Source organism: Elaeis guineensis, chromosome 7, assembly GCF_000442705.2.
Source record: "Elaeis guineensis isolate ETL-2024a chromosome 7, EG11, whole genome shotgun sequence".
Lineage (NCBI taxonomy): Eukaryota > Viridiplantae > Streptophyta > Magnoliopsida > Arecales > Arecaceae > Elaeis > Elaeis guineensis.
This window is the reverse complement of record NC_025999.2, coordinates 19,814,583-19,836,549: the sequence shown is the minus strand read 5'-3', so window position 1 is coordinate 19,836,549 and position 21,967 is coordinate 19,814,583. Positions and strand designations below refer to the sequence as shown.

Here is a 21,967-nt window from a genome sequence, read left to right as displayed (position 1 = left end):
TTGTTTGGTATTTATTATCTGGAAGCCCTATCTACGAGTTTTCTTAAAGTTAACTTGAATGAAAGTATAAATGATAGCAGAGGTGGAGCTAGTTTTATGATTATGATCTAAACTCAAGATTCATCTGTTCGACAGTACTGTCTCAAGGGCTAAGCTATGAGCAACCTGATCAGACATCATATTTGCCAGGTTGACTTTAAAAGCTAATCGCTTTATCATCAAGGAGGACTCAGCCACTGTAGTAAGATATAGGAGCAGCCTAGGATAGTTGTGATGTACGTACTCTTATAAGACATGTAGCAATTGACGAAAAAATATGCTATCACAGACAATACACACGTCTATCAGGAGGCAAAGATCACCACAGATCAAGTGGCCACCATGAGGTTTTGTGGACCAACGTGGTAGTCCTTCCTATGTTGTCCCATATCACTTTTTTTTTCTTAGATAAATTACAAGAATACCTCCTTAATTTTAGCTCAATTTCACTTATATTTTTGTACTTTAAAAAGTATGAAACTGATCTTTCTAATTATCGATATATTCCAATATAGTTCAGCCATTCATTTTATCAATAAACGATGTTAAATTTCTCTCTTAATGAATAAAAATACCGTTTATTCATGGATGGACTTAGAGGAACAAGAAGATGAGAAGAAAAAATGGATGAAAAGGAAGGAGAGGAGGGGAGAATAATTGTGGATAAGGAATGGATTAAAGGAGAAGAAGGATAAGAAGGAGAAGAGGGTAAAGAGGAAGAAGAGGGAAAAAAATGGATTATCGATAGAAAGGGATGAAAGTGGAAGAGACCGTCGCGAAGGGAATGGCTTATGGGTGGTTTGAAGGAAAAGGAGGATGAAGAGATGAATGGATGAGGAAGAAAATGAGATGGAGGAGCCGAGCCATCATGAAAAAAGAGAAATGAGTGAGGAAAAAAAGGAGAGATTTTTTTTGCGAGTGAAAAGGGGTAGATTTAGAGAAGGAAGAGGAGGAGAGAGGCCGCTGGCAAGGAATAAAATGGAGGAAGGGAGCAGAAGAGGATGGAGAGGAAGAAGATGAAGAAGGAAAAATGGGACGAAGTTGGAGGCCACCATAAAAAGATAGTTTATAGGTGGCTTGAAAAAAAAGAATGAGGAGAAGTGCATGAAAAGGAATGAGAGGAGAAAAGGGAGGAAGAGAATGAGTGAAGAAAGTAGAAAAAAAAGAGGAGAAGGAGAATAAGTGAAGAAAAGATAGGAGAAGAAAGGAGAGAGAAAAAAAAGAAAAAGGAGGAGAAATGGGTGAAAAAAAAGAAGACGAGAAAGAAGAAGAGAAGAAAAGAAAAGAGAGAAAGAGAAATGCTAGCCATGAAAGAGATGATCAATTAGAGAGGAAAAAAAAAATAGATATTTTTATAATTTTAAAAAATTTTATTAATAAAAATAGATGACTGAATCATATTAAAATATATCAATAACTAAAAAGATCAGTTTGATATTTTTTAAAATATAAAAAGTATAAATAAAATTAAATTAAAATTAAAAAAATAATTTTATTTTTTTTTTCTCTCTCTCTTTTCTTTTCCCTTTTAATTATATTGTATCTTGTATGAGTGCTCCATCTTATCTTTAAAAAAAAATCACACGACCACGAGAAAGGCACAAAATATGAAGTAGCACCAACTAGCAAATCGAATATGAATGTTCAAACACTTATTTATTGAATAATTATAAATGAAAAGGCATCAGACCACTAAGTAATGTCAAATCTGAACAGATCTTGTTTTGATACAGTAGCTATAACGTGTGAACTAAAAGTAAAATCAAATAAAGGCTTCTCCAATCAAACTTGATCGAAATATGATCTCATGAATGACCTAACATAAAAACATTTTGTGCAAGCACTGTGGTTATAAATCTGCAACAGCTCTATTTATAGGCTTCAAACAAACTGCCGCATCCCATCGGAAAGTTATGGACCTGAGTTGTACAAAGCATGCCAAGGTGGAGCTAGCCGTCACCTTCTCGTCTCATTCAAGCTCTTTCCCTCAAAAAATTCACCAAGCATGCGCTCAAGATCTTCTGGAGTGTATCTCATGTACTTTACTGGATTCTTGCTATTCTCAACCAGTGGCCTGAAAGGTAAGATAATTGGCTGAGACTAGAGCTACTGGGAAAAGAAATGGAGGATCGAAAGTTACATGAATATAAACATAAAAACGCTGTTAGATACTTTCTCTATACAAGGCACATAAAATTTAAGGGCACTCTAAAGGATGGTTCTAGAACAAGAGAGAGATCCAGGATATTACACTTGAAGTGGGGTGGTGGGGTGGGGTGGGGAGGGAGGGGGCGACATAAATTAAGAAGGTAAGTGCGGTAATAGAAAATAAGATTCTTATTGAATTCACAGTAACCAAATCCAAATTTTATAGATAGTTATCTATGCAGACACTTCTTTGTCCTGATAACAATTTGACCTTTTTAGTTTATTCTCGTAATTATCAGTGGAGAAAAAAACAAACAAAGATACTGCTAAGTTTTCTCTGTGAAACAAGGATTTGAGATATGTTCCATATAAATCTAATTCTTCTAATCATATCTATAGTTAATAAGAGTAGCACTAAAGGATGGCAGATGTGCTTGCCTTCAGTGCCAAAATCAAGCTCTTCCTCGTATCTCGTCATATGATCTTGAATGTCCATGCTTAAAAGCAGCTTTAAATGTTTTCATAACCATGACAAAGCAACATGTATTTGGTACATAATATAGACGAAACTGGCAAGATTAAAAAAAGATGGGAGAAATGGTGATATACGTGGAAATGAGGTTGACAACCACTGGGATAAAGGGCAATTGTTTCACTTCACATGGTTTCTGAATCCCTTCATTAAAAAAAGAAATTATTTATTCATTATACAGAAGAAGCTTGTTTGTGTTGTTGTAAGAAAAATCTAGGAATAGATAGATAAATGAAGAGATCAGAGCTGTTTATAATGTCTGTGAGTGAGTGAGAGAGAGAGAGAGAGAGTAAAGAGATGAAGGAATGGGGGAGAACAGGGTATATGGAAATAATATTGGGGCAAAGCAAACAGCAATTGTACTTCTTGGGCAAGAGAGTGCAATTTTTCTCCACTATTTGGTTGTTGTAATTTATTAATAGGGTTGTCATATTTTCTCCAAGTAGGTTGTAATGCAAAGACTTTAAGGTAAGTTGAGATTCTCACGCCGAGATCTAAGATAAGGATCAATTCCATCATCGGATGAGGGATTGAGTTTGGGCTCTAGCATAGAGTCAACCGGATGAATATAATAAAAATATAAATAAAACAGAGGAGTCACAAAGTTTAAAGAATGTAGCAGGGGATATTGATTTTCTTTTTCCCAGGTCTGGGCCAACCCTAAAAAAAGAAAAATATCCTAAACATTTGGAGACCCGATATATCAGCATATAAAGGAAATCCAGAAATCCTTTTTTGCTTTCTTTCCAATGGGAGTGGAGGGTAAGGATAGATTGATTTTAATAGATTCGCCTTAGATGGCACCAACAAGAGCCCAACTATGCTTCCAATCGGAGTTCAACATGACAATAGTAACGGTTAGTTGCTATACATCTGAACAAAAGCCATCTGACATTTTAGGTAGGGTGAAACAAAACAACAAGCTAAACTATGTCAACAATATATACTTTCATGACTCTATCCATCCATCATGATTTATGCAGAATCATCTTATGGTAGGTCTTCATTCAGCTGTTAAGAGCCCACAGGTGACTGCTAGGCCGATAATCTGGTCCTAGGATAATTCCATGGATTGCCTAAGGAGAGCCTAGGGGTTGTGGTAAATGGTCCAGTCTCTTTGCGAAGTTTAAATCCATGTGAGCGCACACACATTAATCCCCATATCTACCATCAAAAGTCTAAGCAAGAAATCAGCCTATATGGTTGACCATTCGAGCATCAAGACTGTGTATGTGTACATACATTGATCCCTGAATCTACCATCAAATGTCTAAGCAAATGAGTCTATATGGTTGACCTTCCCAGCATCAAGTCAAAACAATCTTATCCATTTTTAAATTAGACGCCCATTATGTGCAAACTAAAGGGTCTCCTGGAACATAAGGCAGGGGGTTGGTGTACGTTGCAGGAATTAGTGTGATACATGAAGGTCTTTGAACGAGTTGCCAGCCCAGCATTAGTGGGCCCAAGGAACTTTTGTGTGCAGATAAGAGACACACTGAAGGATTTTCCTTTTCAAATACTATTTACACCGTTCTATTGACTTCTTCCATGAATTCATAATGTAAATTCCTTAATTGTTCAAGGGATACTGCAATCTTCATTTATTGTGCATCACTTCTATTTTTTAAATAGCAATTACATGATGTCATCCATCTCTTTGCAAAATAACATAAGTTGTTATACAAAACGTTCTGCATATTGCATATTATAGAAGTTATATTTAAAGATTCAAGTACTCGCTGTGCCAGTTCATGCCACTTATCATGTACTGTGCCAGGCCTAAACCAGCATGTAGCACACATGTCAGTGCTTGGTGCATGCATGGCACAGAACAGGACAACAAATAGTACAAGGGCCAGTGTGCCAGTACCAGGTCCTGGCACCATCACATGGCACTTAGAACCTGGGTTAGCCTCTCCATTTGTTATTCAGTATGTTCAACATATGTACCCTATGTATGTAAAACATGCACCATTTAAGAACCCTTTAGGCAAATAAGCTTGAAGGTAAATGCCACCAAGAGTATAAAACAAAAGTACTAACTTCACCACCATCATTCCAGAGTGGCTCGTAAACTCTAATATCAGTTAATAGTACAAAATTATTTTCATATACTAAGATATTTAGCATGTATATTTAGGGGATCTAATTCCTTTCACAAAATAACAACTAGCACCTTTAGTTTAAAAGAAGAGTTATAAAATCCCTATTACTAATGCACTTGTTTTTAAAGGAAATTCACTAGACAAAGTAAAATTCTTAGTCAATCTTCTTAAAAAGATTTTTTTTTCCCAAAGTAAGATTTAACAGCTTCAAAAAATTTATTCATGTCCAAAATGACCCATGGTTTGGTGAAATTTCTATTTAAAACTAGCAACACAGAGGTGGGACTTAAACATGCAATAGCATGCATGTTTATAACACCAGAATTTTCTGGCACAAGCTTTGCACAAAAACAGGACCTATCGCTTCCTAGTGTTATATTTTACCCACTACTCATCAACAATGTAGCATGATTCTTTACAGATCTCCACATTTGTGACTAATAAATTACGAAGTTCAACCAATAACGGAACTTATTTTTGGTATCCTACAAACAAAATAGGATGAGCATTCAGTTTTTGGATTGATACATCCATCTGTAGTTTTATTAGAAAAAACAACTGCAGTCTAATCATACCAAAAGTGCAGATTTATACACAGAATCCAAATGAAGAAGGTTAATCAAACAAGTCAACACTCATGCAATTTGCCCAATTCCTAAGATGATGAATTAACTGGATATTCAATTATACAACTTGCATTAGTCCAACAAGATATTCGAACAAGAGAATGTCAAATGATGGCCTGTCCCTCTTCTCAAGCTTAAGATATCATAGAAAAACTTAAATAACAGAGGGTTATCATACACATAGCCAGATAACAAAGGGCTGAAAATCAGATCTGGCTCAGGTATTAGGGATATCCATATCCAGATTAATATCCAGCTACAATCAGGTGATAAGATGTAGACAAAGATAATGTTGGATACCAAGTTGTGTTTGTATTCTCTCTAGACAAATAAAGATACAGATCAGATAATAGTTGATATGTACTAATCAACACATGAATCTGAAATGGATGTGAGTAATAGCTGTATATGCTTTTTATACATGTAAACTTCATTTCATTATGCACAATATTCATAACTTATAAGCAAAATCAGACATTAATTGTACTTTTATGATGTCTATATCATTTCATGCATGGACAAATAAGTCTTACGTAATGAATATGATAGAATGAATCAATAAATCCAAAAGCCAATAATAAACAATATAGAACTAATCATAAAATTAGAACTAAAACCTAAATACCTCAAGGGAGGTGGAGGAACCATGTCTGAATATCCATATCCATACCAGAGCCTAGGGAAACTATTCAAAACTTATCCAAATCCAAACTGCATAGAGCATGCATATACATGAACATCTCCATACACATCCAATTTTGGATATCAATGATGCAGTCCTATCAAATCCAATCTGTTAAAATCCCTACATTTGATCCTACTAAGACAATTCATGTCTGCAATCAAAAATTAAAATATGGATGCATATATATAGTTCTGAATTCTGACATAAATCTGTAAGAATGCAATGGTTCTAAGAATACTCAAGGATAAAAGGCGGCATGTAGAAAAAACATACCCAAATCGTCTTATAAAAGATCTATACGCAGGTAGTAGAACTTCAGCAACCGCAAGCCTCAAAGATTCACGCAACTCTTGATCTGGGACCATCCATTGACATTGCCTTTGATGAAGCTCCTCAAACTGAAAGTTGAAAGACCTAAACCTGACGACAGCAAAGGTGGGTCAGTTTTTTGACACATTTGAGCACTACCAGTATTCTTCATGTGCTTTTCTTTTTAATTAAAAGTGGGGTGCCTCCAGGGCACACTGGGCAAAAGGAATGGAAGAAGGAAACAAGGCACACTTGTTGCTACTCATAATGAGGTTGGCCCACAAGTCTTTTTTTTTCCTTTGTTTCTCTCGTAATTGTTACCTAGGATCCTAGAGTCTAGAGGCTTCACTCTTGGAGTACAGTTTTGCATTGCCAACTCCAAGAGTTCCCATTATATATAGTAGATCAATGAGCTGGAAAACCAAATCTACTTCCTGACCTCTCTTTCACAGCTGCTCTTGAGACTCCGCTGCTGTTACCTCCATCACTTCCTACCATACTACTACCTCCTGATGAAGTCAAACCTTGACCAGAAAGGCTCTGTAATACCTGGAATTGACCAAAAAAAAAAGGTACAGTTATACAGCCTGGAATATTTTCATTCAATATAAAAAATATGCTGTTTGAATATGGTGACCGATTTTTATGCCTCATGTAAGATCCTTAGACAAAAACTATTAATATTTGGCTACTTCGTAACATTCAAATCAAATTGACAACTGACAAAAATCAATCAGTAATTTAAAATTTGAGAAGAATCAAATTACACATTAGAGTTGGCATGATTTGGCTATCAGTTGGCAGTAAAGAGACAAAAGATCACAACCTCAGACCAATCATCTATATAATAAATGTTCATTGTAGTGGCTTCAACTCTTATAATCTTTCTACAGTTTGACATATGGTAAATTGCTTTACAGCAAATTGGCAAACTGACCTCAATTTATTTGGTCCAAGTATGGGTTTGTAGAAAAATGAGCACATATTTATTCCTTTATTTCTATTTAAAATGTTAAATAAAAAAATTGATAAAATAAGTATGACAAAATAATAAGCAAAATGTATGAGGATTTGTATTCAACTAAGCCTAGCTACATTGCATCAGAGAACATTTAGTGTCTAACAATTTCCATATCCTCCTTTTTGTGTGTATGTACAGAGCAAATTACATGCATCATCCACTGTTGCATCATGTGGATTGATCTGTACGTCCAACATGCATATCAGTGCAGTCAGGTTGTACAATTCTGTTCTTCAGAAAAGGTGGAGGATCAAAGGATTTTGAAAATTATAAGGAAACTCATCTGGCAAACTCTACTGAGATGCACCATTAAACAGAGATTTATTTAGAATTTTAAAATCCTGCCCAGAGTTACTTTAGCAGATTATTACAAACTACTAGAAATTTCCTAAACGAGTTGAGCAAAATTCAAAATGTATTCTATATTTCCAAAGAAATGGTTGCACATCGTAGAACTGGAAGATCTCAATATATACACTAACATGCAGTTATAGCTTTATACACATAATGCTACCCAATGCAACTAAAAATTCAATATTTAATGCACATATGGCTCAGTATGTATGGCTCAAAATCATGGCTATATCACTAGCTAATATGCATTTTTCAAAAGAAAAATACTTAGCCAGGCCCACAACTGGGCTGGAAGCTGCTCAGTTTTAGCTGGGGATTAGCAGACCCCAAATCCAATCCATATTTGAATCAAGTCAAGAAATTGAATTCAAGCCTAATCCACATTCATTGAGGACGGATAAGATCGGATTTAAGATTATATTATTAATCCATCAGGGTTTTCAGTCAAATTGATCAAGAATAATCCATACACAACCATAAAAGACATGCATAAATTTGTTTTATGTCAACATATTATGCAAGAAAATAACAATTAAACAACATATAAACACCACCAACAATTCATTCCAATAAGATTTGATTGATATCCACATTTATGATAATCAACAATAAAATTGGTGACTTCGTACATAAAAGTTACTACTAAAAAGCAAATTATTTTTCCTAAATCCAAAGAGGGTTGCAAAACATGTAGTATATTACTTTCAGGTCAGTTTATGTTGGTCTGAATTTGATGGCAGTCCCTGATAACTAAAATCCCATCCATTTTCAAAATGGTCATATCTTTCAATCTAAGCCTAAACAAAATTACCATGCATTAGACCAGGTTATTTTTTAACCAGTTTCAAATTGGAAGTGGGTCAATGCAGTCCACTTGCAAGCTTACAACCCCTTTCATTTGATTCCAGTAGCATTAATGCCAGTATGCCATCTCAATGTTTCAAGCTACTTTTAAAACAAAAACCAGTTTTTAAGTAGTTACAATTCAGGTTGCACAGCACCACAGTAGTTAAAAACAATATTTAGAACTGCTGGCATCTCCATCTAAGTCATCGAAAACCAGCATCACTGACTTGCATAATAAATCTTAAGCCAAAGCACCAAAAGAGATCTACACATCACTATTCACTAAAATGTTGCTAAAAAGTCTTCAATAGACAGAACACCAGGGTGTAGAACAACACTTCCATAAATATCAATGTTGAACAAAAGAGGATATTTTGAATGGCAAGAAGTGAAGAACATTAAAAAGCATCAATCTAGCATGTGCTGCAAAAAATGCATGACATTTTTGAAGAGGCTTGATTATATGTCCAGTTGGGTTCATGAAATTAAACCTTCGCCCAAGCAACCCTTCTATACTGATTTGCATTTTGCTGCACAATCCTTCGGTGTCTTTGAATCCAGTCATCACCCAATAAATCCTTTGCTTCTGACCTGAAAATAATAAAGATGCACTGTTTTTATCTACTCCAAATGCTCGTCATGTAACATCTTGTAACTGGATGACAACATACCTGCGCACAGATCTGACCATATAGTGGATGTTGTTCATAAGAAATAGGTATGTCAAAGCAGGATCCTTGTACTGCTTGGACTTTCCATCCAGGTTAGTCTGAAGAGCTTGCATAATTCGCATTGTTACAGATGCCAGTTGGGAGTTTGTATCATCCCCAGGTTCAAACTCCTGGAAAAGCTGCTTCAGTGTTGTTTGATAACTGTAAATAGTTGGTTAGCAGCTTTTCTCAGATAGCTGTCTTATGCATTTTATCTTGAACATGAAAGGACATGAAATAATTATTTAAAAGTTCAACCAAACAGTATAATTTCATAATCCACAGATCAAACATAAAAATATTAAAAAAAATCAAAAAAGATTTTGAAGAGTCCATTTTAAAATGTTTGACATCAAATAACAATCCCCCATTTTTGGGATAAGCCCTCTAGAATTCATAAACCAGACCAAAAATACACAGAACAATGCTTTTGTCTTACACCTACAGCTGCACTTTCCAAAAGTTAAATCCATGATAAGCAAATACAGCATCCATATCCAATAATAATGGATGATCCTTTACAGATAAAACAATGGCTTCAATCATTTAAGTTATGTTAAGAAGTAAATGAATGGGACAAAGGGAAGGAATATATATATATATTATTTATAATAACAATTATAACTATAGACAAATCAACTCAAGTAAAGCAACGTGCAAGAACAGAAATAAGTTTAGTGGCATTCCTACAAGACAGCTAAGAAAGAATTGCTCCTCTTAGACAAAAAAAAATTGGTAGCTAAAAGTAGATAATTGAAAAGACTTACTCAAAGAGAAATTTCACATAATTAATGACATAGCTAGTTAAAGGGTGGACAGTTCCATCAGCAACAGTTGTTTTTGTTGCATCTTTCTCAACTGCTTCCTCAAAATCACCAAAAGTTTCCTTTGCAGTTTGAGCCAAGCGCTTTGTCAAAGCCAATGCAGATTCTCGCATTTCAGAACAAGATTTGCTTTCAAATGTAGCTTCGATCTAACCAACCAGTTAAAGACAATAGTCATGAATTTCATCATCAGTTTTTATTGACAAGAATAATACTTCACAAACATAAATGGTTATTATAGATATACTATTACCACTAAATAAAATGGGATGAGATAAAAAAGAGTAAAGTGAAATGAGTCAGGTAAGGTAAAGTGAAATGAGTCAGGTACAGCATGGAGACAACTATAGCCTCAATACAATTGCCCGAAATGTCAAGAATTTGCATAAGTTCTGCTAAAGCAATACCAAATCCAATCACAAAAGTTCCATTAGGGAATATCAATCTAACATGAAATCCTTTATTAGTAACTATATGTCTGTGAAAAAGAGCTAGCCCTGTTGTATCCATACTCCCCTTCCCCAAATTAAAGCACACATAAGCATACACATAAGCACACATATAAATACATCTATACAAATACATACATTTTGGGCATTAAAAATATCATCCCTGGCACATTTACATATGTTGAATGTGTCATCACTGTTTCCAAAAAGTCATCAAGACCTTTATAAGAAAGCCTGAAGAGAGAATACCTTTTATTGTACATTATGTAAATACGTAAACAAACTGTGTCTTCCCCTTGCTTTCTCTGCCTTTTACAGCACTTATTCACATGCTTGTCCAGATATGACATTTCTTTCAAATCTCCTTCCTCCTCGTGAAATTCAAAGCTTTCTATATATAACCCCAGTGGTCCCACTATTCCATTGAAAATAAAGAAACTTCATGTAATCTATGTTCTACCAACAAGGTTGCACTATAAATTTAAATAGTTTCTCTGATATTTAATTTTTCTAAACTTTGTTATCAGAAGCACTACCTTTCCTCACTTTGGGAAAGAAAGCAGCAATTCAAAAATTAAACCCTTTTGTCCCACACACTCAATTTTTATTGTTACTTTTTGTCATTACATGCATTTTTTTCACTTATTATATTTCTAAACTTTCATTTCCCTACATTTTAACATTGTAGCACTATACTTTGACTACTTCTAACTTTTTTTCTTCCAAATTATATATTTCAATCTAGTATCTTCATTAGTCATTTTTTATGGGTACATTCATCTTCATTATCTAATTTGGAAAGTTCTTCATATCTGTGCCATTTTCCATGTCATCATGATATTTCTTGGTGCATATTGTCTGCCTTACTTCTTTATTTTATGTTATTCATTTTCAACTTTGTTTTGCAGAACCGACAAGATAGTGTTGTTTCCTTTAGAGAACATCATTACGAACAAGCAGCAGTATTAACAAGTCAAAAGTAAAACTTCCATTGTTCAAAATGTTTTGCACAAATCACTAAATAGCATTATCTTCAAAGTATTGAACATTTTGGTTGATGTCACAACATAACAAAATATGACACTATGACGTTATACTTAATATTGTCTTCAGCAATCATCTAGGCACTTGGACAATCCACCTAAACCATGCTTAGAAAGTTCATGTTTCAATAGCTACCTCAATCTTTATGTGGCCACAGGCGATCATTTGAACACCTATTCCCATCTATTTCTCATGTAATAGATAGATATCCATTATAAGAGAATTTTATTTCTGGCAACAGTATTAATTATGTCATACAAATAATGTATTCCAACTTTCAAGAGTTCCACTGGTAAAATTGTACAAGTCAAAACAAATTACAAAAGTTTATTAGTCAAATGAACAATATTAGATAATTGTACTTGCATAATATAACGTGTAATATTGTCAAGTCAACATGGTGTTTGGGGTCTTTAGACTCCTGAACCTTTTCTGAAGAATCTGTAAAAAGCAAGAGATACAGAGTGAAACTAGATCTGATAAACTAAATAACTAATGTATGGATTTTTAAGATCCCCAAGCATCTTGAGTATCTTACTATGACATGGAACAATGCTGACAGAACCTACATTAAGATATAGTACTGTCACAGCTTCAGATGATAAATAAAATACATACACATACTTTGAACTACAGACAGAAACATTGGTAAGAAAGAATGCTTCATAAAACATTACACTATGGAATGTCATGTATTATAATGACACTATAAATTTTGTCATCTTTAACTGTTGCTGAATGTGACTAGAAGTTATAGCATGCAACCACGCTTATGGAAAGATTAGTAATATTCCATCCAGGGGGAAAGAATGCTTACTATACCTCTGGTTGAAGTTCACGCATTATTTCATACATGTCTAGAAGCACAAACAACTTTTCTGGCGACCTTTTGCTTTTAGCAATAGCCTCTCCAAAACTAAGTAGCACCACAACACTGTTTGCAGCTACTTCAGCAAAACATTGATCCTTGAGAGAAGCAATGCCTTCAAAGATCTGATCACATAATTGTCGTTCCCCAGCAAACAGCAGCTTGACCTGTTTCAAGAATGGTCAAAATACTCGAGGAACAAAAGAAATACACTCTGAAGCTGATTTTCACACACATCCTTACTGCAATTCGCATAAAGTGAATCCAATTGCCAATTTTGGCCTCCAAGGACTCCCACTGCAACTTCTGCACCTCATCTCTACTGAGTTTTTCCACTCCCAAGCTTGAAAGGCTCTTCTCTAAAGCTGTAGCACGAATTTCACTGAATGGCAAAAGAATAACATCCTTGAAGTAAATACTTTGTACTAAATTAGAATAGAAAAAGGCTCATGAACATGGATACATGGTAAACATGAACAGAAGTACATATAATCAGATTATTACAGATTACTCAGAAGATGTTCATAATGCAAAGTTAGAAAGATGGTATCTTTACGCTAAAAAGCATGATACAAGCAGGGTATGTGAATAGTAGTATTTCTAAATAAGATGATACCATGACAAGGTATGTTCATATCGCTTGATCTTCAAGGGAAGCCATCTGTTTAAAGATGTCTATGAGGTTTATAAAGTTGACATGCGTAATCATTATAATTCAACCAGTATATCTTCAAGTAGGTTCACACATAATGCAAGGAAGATGCAAAAAATATATGGGCATATGACAACCTAGTTCTTGATCAAGTGAGGCCATCAAATAGGTCAGAATCATAGCTGGTGTCCACAAAAAAATCTACTACATCAGCCATCATTGTGTTCATGATGGTTGTGAACCTACTTGATATTCAAGTAAGCCCATGCCAAATGCATGGCATCCTCACCTCAACCCATATGCATTGAGTAATGGAGCAGATACTGAGACAACAAGAATTCAATGTGAATTAAAGAAATTGAATCAGGGCTTCTAATATAAGGTAGGGATCATTCAAAAATGGAATGTCATTGCTAATGAGTGGTCTAAAATCTCAAACTCAGAGGAATAAGCAAAAGAACCAATAAATATAACCTCAACTCAGGATTGGTTCTATGTATCAATTTTAATCATAGGTTGCATGTACATGGACCCCAAAGCCACACAAACCAAGGAGTCCACATTGAATATGTCCCTAAGTAGCTGATGTAATTTCTATATCTGCCTCTCACATTTTTGGAGTGACGTAAGTTCATAAGTTATTATGTCTAGACTTTTGTCATTACATCTGACTAACATGATCCTAACCAAGGTTTTTTGTGCCAGCACCAAGGCCCATTCTGTGTACAGCCCCCTACTGTTCCATGCTAGGTCCGAACCGACACGGTAGAGAGAGAGCAGGGGAGAGGGAGAATCGGAGAAAGGAAGAGAGACAGAGAGAGAGATGGAGAGAGGGAGATGGCGGAGAGGCCGATGGTAGCCGCCGGAGGGCCATGGAGGCCCTCCCATGATCGAAGGAGTGAGGAAAAGGAAGTATCAAGAGAGAAAAAGAGAGATAGAGGAAGGGGGAGGAAGGGAGAGGAAAGAAGTGGAAGAGGGTGGAGAAGCCGGCAGTAGCCACTAGAGGACCGTGGGGCCCTCGGATGGCCGGATTTTCCTCTCCGATTCCACTAGATCGAAATAAGGGTGACTCACCCCTATTTCGATCAGGATTTTAAATTTTTTTTTCCCGATTCATAGTGAAGTCGGCAACATTGTTTGGATCCTGTGGGAATTAACTGAAGTCAGCAACAACTGTGAATTGGAAAAAAAATAAAATCCAAATCAAAATAGGGGCAAGTTGCTCTTGTTCCGATCCAACAAAGGCCAGGGAGGAAAATCCGGCCATCTGATACAATTCGAATGCCAGAACTGTCCCAGTCAGCTGCAGATACAACTAGGCACACCCCGAACCGGGATGGTTCAGCAAACCTTGATCCTAACTAATTATAATGATAGATAATTGATTAAAGATGACCACATTTGACCATAGCTAGACAAATCATCTTTGTAACTTCCAAAAGGCTACCTTCCGGACTGGGCCAAATCAAATCATCTTTGCAAGTTCCAAAAGCCTATTGGTCTGTGCCAAATCCATAACTGGATTTTATCTTCCAAAAACTCACTTTCAACATTTCTTGGACCACATACAACCAAATTAACTATAAGCATTACACCTCTATTAACCAAGTTTCTTTAAATTTTTTAACACAATTTCCCTCCACATTGTCTCGCATCTTCCATAACAATTTCCTCCACATTATTTCCTCCACATTATCACACAAGGTTCAAAGGCTGTCAGGATTGCTCAGAACTTTAGTTTCATTATTAATTTTCCACTATTTTCTTAGAAATTCCTTCGAATTCAAACTAATCCAAATGGTTGTATCACTTTAGCCTACCGAGTGTAATTGATAAATAAATCAAGGATGGAATTGAAACTTCTATTGAAGACAGGTAAGTAGTGGGGGACCTAGTACCACCTAAATTCTGGTCCGCTCCTTTAACATTATAAATAAGATGAAAATTCATGGAGGTGATCAAGTCTCCGTCTCCTCCATTGCCTACCAACTAAGGTGGTGATACCCAACCAATAAGGTTTTTCACAAACACCCAAATTAAAGTATTTAGGTAATCTTATATCTGTCATGACAAAGCCATGAATTAAGCTGTTCCAAGACTCACTTCCTTAATTTTCTTTCCATTTTTCAAAATTTTCCAATGCAAGCTTGGTTGATTAATATATTCACTCCCTTCTTCTCTATCACAGGGGAATCCTATTATAACAATGATTTTGAAGAGAGATCATAAGCCCCAAAATTTGCGAAATCACAAACCAAACTAGTTTGTTTTGCTAAGAAAACAAACTTTTATGAAGAAATCATGAAGTCAATTTGTTGTATTAAGCCCAATACACACTCATATTGCACAAAGAGCCTAGAAGGTAGATAACCTTCTCGTCTTTGATAGTTGAAATTTTAGTTTGCTGTGAAAACTGAATCTGGCTGGTTGGTTACAGGCAAAAAGGGGATTTGAGAAGAGGTGTGCATAAAGGCAAAAATTTCCTTTTCCTTGTGGTACAGTCATGTTTTCTGAACTGGTCCTCTTGTGTCCCTCCATAATGAATCCTTTCTGAAATAGCACTAAGCAAAAGATCATACATCATCTTAAATAATACTAGATTAATAAAAATGACCATAGATGTAGTCTCCCAATTTTAAAAAATAAAAGCTTGAACTCACTGGAAAACTGATTACTTGCAGTGGAATCAAATTCTACACAGAAACAGCTAAGCATATTCATATGGTGGTCTCTCCTAATACTCATACATATTTCTCTCCAAATTTCACCATAACCATTTTATCCTTGCTCTCACTGCATCAAATAATTACATCTCTGACGTTCCTCTCCACCTCTTTATACCAATCTCGCATTTCTCATCACCTTATTAAGAGCAGACTGATAATATATAGGAGCAGACAATATTTCATACTTTGGTTCTATTCCACTTCCTACAGATACATATCTTTTCTTAATACTGCCATTTGAACCTTCAAACTAACACCATGAAGTTCCACGTACAGGTGATCCTGATATTTAGACCTTTCTGGAACTGACCTAGTTACTTTTAAAAAACAATACAAACTGAACAGTGCATTAACTAAAACAACAAGAGCTTATAATAGTAATAATACCTAAGGAATAATTCAAAACTTTATACAACAATTAGATATTTATTTCACATGATAAGTTGGAAAGATTATCAAACATTATTTCTGCTCCCAACGTTAGGTAAGAGCAGTCCTCATATCATCATGTAAAACAGATTATTTCTAGCCTCTTCAACAACATAAGAAGACAAATAGCTGAAAGACATCAAAAATGAAATCCATACCTGTAGATCTTTAAACATTGATGTTGGTGTCCAGCTTGAACCAATTGTTGAGCTAACTTACGCAGTAGAGGCAAAATCCTAGGAGCAATGAGAACTGGTGGTGTGTATACAGCAGTCTCTAAGTTTTTGGCTTGATGCTCGGAATTATTGGTACCCAATGGGTTTTTATCACTATCACCCTGCTGCCCTGGTGACCCTGATGATGGTCGGAGGGCATCCGGAAGACAATCAAAAAGGCGATCAGGCTCCACTGGTTTGCTGAACCAAAATTGAGAAAGAACTAATTAAGGTGCAGAATAGTTGCAAATGAATGCACTTCTTTTCCGATCAAGCACAAGATATTACTTGTGCAATATAGAGGGAAAACATTTAATTGTTTGACAGCATGAGCAACATAAATCAGACATTGTACCAACAGAAATATTAAATCGCAGACATTCTACATCATATTGAGGAGAAGCATTTTATAGTTTAACAGTATGAGCAACATAAATCAGGCATTGCACCAATGGATGTATTAAATCACAGGCATTCCACATCAAACAGAAAACATTTAAAAGAACATCTTGCCTTTCGGCACAAGTTGGTATGTTGTATTTTAAAAAGCATTTTGCATCAACTTGCTTAATTACTTCTTCATTTAACCTGGTAGATCCATATGGGATAGCTGAATGTATGTAGAAACAGTTTTTCTGTTATGTCAAGGTTAAACTTCTACAGCTTAGCGACGAGATTGTTTTTGAACTAAAATTTAACTGAAGTTGGTTGATCAGAACATGATTTAACCCTAAGGCTGAACCCAAACCCTTCTATAGGGGATCAAGTTGCTTCTAGATCTGCAAATTCTGAAAGTGAAAGAATGAAAGATTTGAGAAGATCATCAAACAGATTATTTTCCTACATTATTCTTCTTCAGTGGTAAATTATTTTGGGGTTGTTGCTTGTCAAAAAATGTCCACAGAGTATCTCTCATTTAATGAATACCTCTCTTTCATCTTAAAAGGAATTTATATACTGTGGTGAATGGATAGTCTTGTTAGAACAATTTATTGATAGTGTTTGTTCAATGGCAATGGAGTGACAGTAGCAATGACATGAACTCAACAAATCATCTTTATTCATCTTTTAGCATTAAACCTCGTACCTTTTTTTTCATGTGGATACATAAAATAACACATTATCACCAAATTTCCTCAAATATCATGAATAATATGGTTTGAGCAGTAAGTGACATCCCACCTGGTAGGGAGTGACTTAGGATGATAAAAAGGAGACACCACTCCTAACCCAAATTACAAACAAGAGAAATAATCTGACACAACCTAATTGATAATATTTTAATACTTATCTTACTACCACAACATAATGCATAATTATTGATTGTGCCCCAACATAATCATCTCAAGTACTGCTCATACAGATTTAATGATGAACTATCACATTTAAAACCTAATGAATCGAGCATTCAATGATAGCAAAAACATGTACTGCTCATATAGATCTAAATATGAATTATTGCACTCAAGACCTAATGAATCATGCATTGAATGGTAGTATCAAGACAACAACAACAAACACGGTTTGCAGTCTCGGTACTAGATGATACTTGCAGGAGAAGGTGTGGTATAGTACCGTACTGGAAAACCAAAAACAACATGTTTTTTTTTTCTTTGCTTTCATGATTTTTAAGCTTCTTTTATTCAGTTTTGACTTTGAGCAGCATTTTACGTTTGCTTTTGATGTTTATTTGCATACTTGATGTTACATACCTAAAGAATAGTGTGACTATATAATATATGTTAAATTAACTAAGTATAATACTGAAAATGTAAAACATCTATAGTAAAAAATTGAAAATGCAATATACATGCATCCACTCAATTCCAAATCAAGTGTCGACATCCCTTGTACATGCCTGGTCCACATTCATAGTGGATGACCACTTGCTCAATCTTCCACTCTCCCCTTCTCTTTCTCTTCTCCTCCTCTCTTAACCTGAAATGACGCGAGTAAAGTACTTCTCCCCTAATTATTAAGGCCCTGAACCGATTTGGGACCCTTACCAGGCCGAATGCTCGGAATCGAGCAATTCCAAGCATGTTGGCCGGGTAAAGACCAGTTGCACCGATTCAAGCCAAATATCATACCAAGACCATGAATCATCACAATATGATGCCGACTTAATGGGGTGGTTCTGTATGCTAGTGTATACCACTATGAGGATGACAACAACAAGACATCCAATGAATTAACAAAAACAAACCTGTGTTTGGCAAGAAGTCCCCTAAATTCATCCTCCAGCTTCACAATGGCCTTACCAAGCAAATTATTGACATTGCTAAGAACTCCATCACTGCTCCTGAAGCTTTTATTTGAGTTAAAAAAGCGCAATACACTTCTCAACTGATCAACTGCCTCCAAATAATTTTCTAGGTCCTCGTGCGGTCCCTTCAGCACTTTAATCTCTGCCTACATGTTCAACAGAATCAACATTAAGACTGAAACTTTAAACAGACAAGCAACACATGACATGAGCCACAAGTTGCTTAACTTTAAAATAATCAAAACCAATCTTTGGGGCAACAAGCCCAATTTTTTGATTTCCAGCAATACTATCAACTACTAAAACAGCAAGTACACTATGCTTCCATATGTGACACATTGTATGCCATAACATACTGCCAACCATCGCTCCTTTTTTCCATGAACTCCGCATAAAGATGTTCAGAATTAAAGATTACGCAATGTGTTAACCGCACCACCCAGACATCCTTGTGAGTATTTTCACCATTTTTTGAATGTTAGACACCTTAAAATATATATGATCAATAGCATTTGTTCTGAACTAAAAGTACTTCCGAAAATTTAGGCGAGATATTTTAATTAGAAGAACTCGAATCTCAAACACTATTGCCTGTGCCTCGTATCGGTGACATAATTTCAAATGAAACTTATCATAGCAGCGGACCAAAGAATACAGAGGCAAAACCAATTCTTGAAGTAAAATTGGTACCAAAAGTGAGAGGGGGGAGAGAGAGAGAGAGAGAGAGAGAGAGAGAGAGACCTCTCGTGTGCGATCGAATTGGCCCAGTATAACCTCCGCCGACTTGAGCGTCTTGTCAATGTTCTCGTGCGCTATCCGAACCGCATGCGTTCTCACCTACATCATCCATAAATCAAACCAAAAACAAAAAAAAAAAAAAATCAAAAACATAAAGGAAACCCCAGAAGTACCAAAATAAAACCTAAAAATCTCAAGTAATCGAGACCAAAATTCACATAAGAAAAGATCAAGAAAAGAGAAAAGAGGAGAAGAGAGGGACCTGCGTGGGGCGCATGGCAGCTTCCAGTGTGGAGAGGCGGTGATCGAAGGAGCCGAGGATGGAGACGATGCCATCGGTGATGGTCTGGCTCTTCTGGAGCGACTCCCGGAGCAACGCCGCCCTCTCCGTCAGCGTCTCGATTGCCCCCATCGCCGCCGGCGATCTCCTCCTCCTCCTTTCTTCTTGGATCTGGAGGAAGGGCGTTGGAACTTCGAAGAGGGATGCTTTTCTACTTTTCGTTATTGGGTTGGAAGCGAAGCGGGGCGGGGATGGTCCTCGGTAAGGAGTCGGCGATATTTATAATTTACTTGGACCCTTTTTTTTTTCGAAAGATACTATTATCAAACAGTCCCTGGTTTAAGTTTTATTTCTTGAAAGGTCCCTAGGCTCGGTCTGCGTGGAGTAGGTGGCGTTGCCTCGTTGGAGGTTGCGGAAGATGGGGCAGCTGAATTGACTTTTTTTTTACTTTACAGAAAAAAAAAGGGGGGGGTTAAAAAGGTTAAAAAAAAGTTGAAAAGGGCGGGAATGCTTGAGGGTAAAGTAAAAAGGCACGCGAGGTTCACGTGAGAGGAAATTCATGGCACATGTACCATTTGTGTGAAGTGGTAAGTGCCCTCTCCATCATAAATTTCTACTACTTAAAACATGAAAATTTAGAAACCTAAAAAATATTTCATTCAGATTCAATCTATTATCTTTTATCCTTAAAGTGCACTTTCATTTTTTTTCTAGATTATCTTCACAATCATTGTAATATACAAATAAGAAAAATAAAATTTAGAATTTAAATCTATGAGAAAATTTTACTTAATTACTATTATAACATAAATAAATAAGTAAATCATAAGATTCAAAATTCCATCGTTACAATAAATATAAAAAAATCTTGAAAATCATAATACAAATGTATTTATATTATTTTATCTTAAATATGTACTATACGTATTTGGATATAAAATTCCTAGAACATCAATCATGAAGCATGCTAAAATAACTTAAAATATTTCTTTCCTATTTTAGCTAAACTCTTTGGATTACAAATTTGAGATATAATGAATGTAAAAGAGATGAAAAATTAGAATTAGAAGGAAGCAAGTCATCTGAGAAAAAAGAGAAAAAAAAAAGTATAAATAGATAGAAAGGAAAATACAAAGAGAGGGAGAGAGCAGAGAAGGGAGAGGAGGGGTAAGGGTGTATGTGTGGAAGAAAAAAAAAGGAGTGGACATCAAAAACTTCAAAAAAAAAAACAAATCTTAACCATTGTACTATTCTTGTCACAAAAGAAAAAAAAATCATATTTTGGTAAAACCTGATATCAAGTCATTTATTTTCACTACAAAAGAAAAAAGAATGAAAAAGCTTAGTCTAATATTCAAAATGTTCCTTTCTATCCAAGATAGTATTCATTCAAAGGATATTCATCCATGAAAAATGCACTCATTATCTACTAAATTGAAATGAGATAAGAACATCCGCCACATTATTTAAATTTACTTCTTTATTTGAATCATCAAATAGTTTCAATAAATATATTAATAAATATATTTGTTATTATGAGAACAAGGTGACTATGATTGTGCTAAAATATTAAAAGTATTAATACTAAACTTTTTCCCAATCTGGTTTAAATCCATTCATGCAACTATAGTTAATAGGATACACACAACAACTCAAATCTATGTTTCTTAACAGGGAAAAAATAATCATAGATGTGGAGCATCCCTTTTTTTTTTTTTGGAGAATGCTTAAGAGTATCAATTAATGTGCACATAAAAAGTTACATGGCATTACTAATATTGGGTTGACGCCTCAATAATTAAAACCCTTGGCATAGTATGAATTCCCACCATTTTTAACAGCCTACTGTGGTGCTAGATGCACAATGAATTTCTTGTGGATAAAAAAATTAGCTCACCATAGCAATATTTCACTTTGGCCTTAATCCATTTTGCCATTTGTATCCAAGAACACTTACAAGAGGAGATCTAATTCCGCCGTCTGCACTAACATCTCGATGCTGCAGAATCATGCACAAACATACATACATATAATATATATATATATATATATATATATATATATATATATATATATATATATATATATATATAATTTT

The 21,967-nt window shown here is 35.3% G+C and overlaps 1 protein-coding gene across 1 annotated transcript; it reads right to left on the bottom strand.

The window, feature by feature from the left end:
• Positions 1-1,676: 1,676 nt before the first annotated feature.
• Positions 1,677-20,128, bottom strand: LOC105060422 (exocyst complex component EXO70A1). The gene is made up of 12 exons (XM_073260661.1): positions 19,852-20,128; positions 19,593-19,688; positions 18,792-18,997; positions 16,529-16,786; positions 12,807-12,945; positions 12,518-12,730; positions 10,146-10,351; positions 9,340-9,540; positions 9,160-9,259; positions 6,887-6,996; positions 6,412-6,558; positions 1,677-2,113 (listed from the first exon to the last, which is right to left on the bottom strand). The coding sequence occupies exons 1-12, from the start codon at positions 19,999-20,001 to the stop codon at positions 1,996-1,998; spliced, it is 1,944 nt and encodes a 647-aa protein (XP_073116762.1). The 5' UTR covers positions 20,002-20,128; the 3' UTR covers positions 1,677-1,995.
• Between the last annotated feature and the right edge of the window lie 1,839 nt (positions 20,129-21,967).

What these genes read in the sequence shown, in the direction of transcription:
- LOC105060422 (XM_073260661.1), bottom strand. Translation starts at nt 20,001, where the DNA reads ATGGGGGCAATCGAGACGCTGACGGAGAGGGCGGCGTTGCTCCGGGAG. An exon ending in AATTCGATCGCACACGAGAG is followed by an intron (nt 18,998 to 19,592) that starts GTCTCTCTCTCT and finishes TTGAACATGTAG; the next exon opens with GCAGAGATTAAAGTGCTGAA. An exon ending in TGCGTGAACTTCAACCAGAG is followed by an intron (nt 10,352 to 12,517) that starts GTATAGTAAGCA and finishes CTGGTTGGTTAG; the next exon opens with ATCGAAGCTACATTTGAAAG.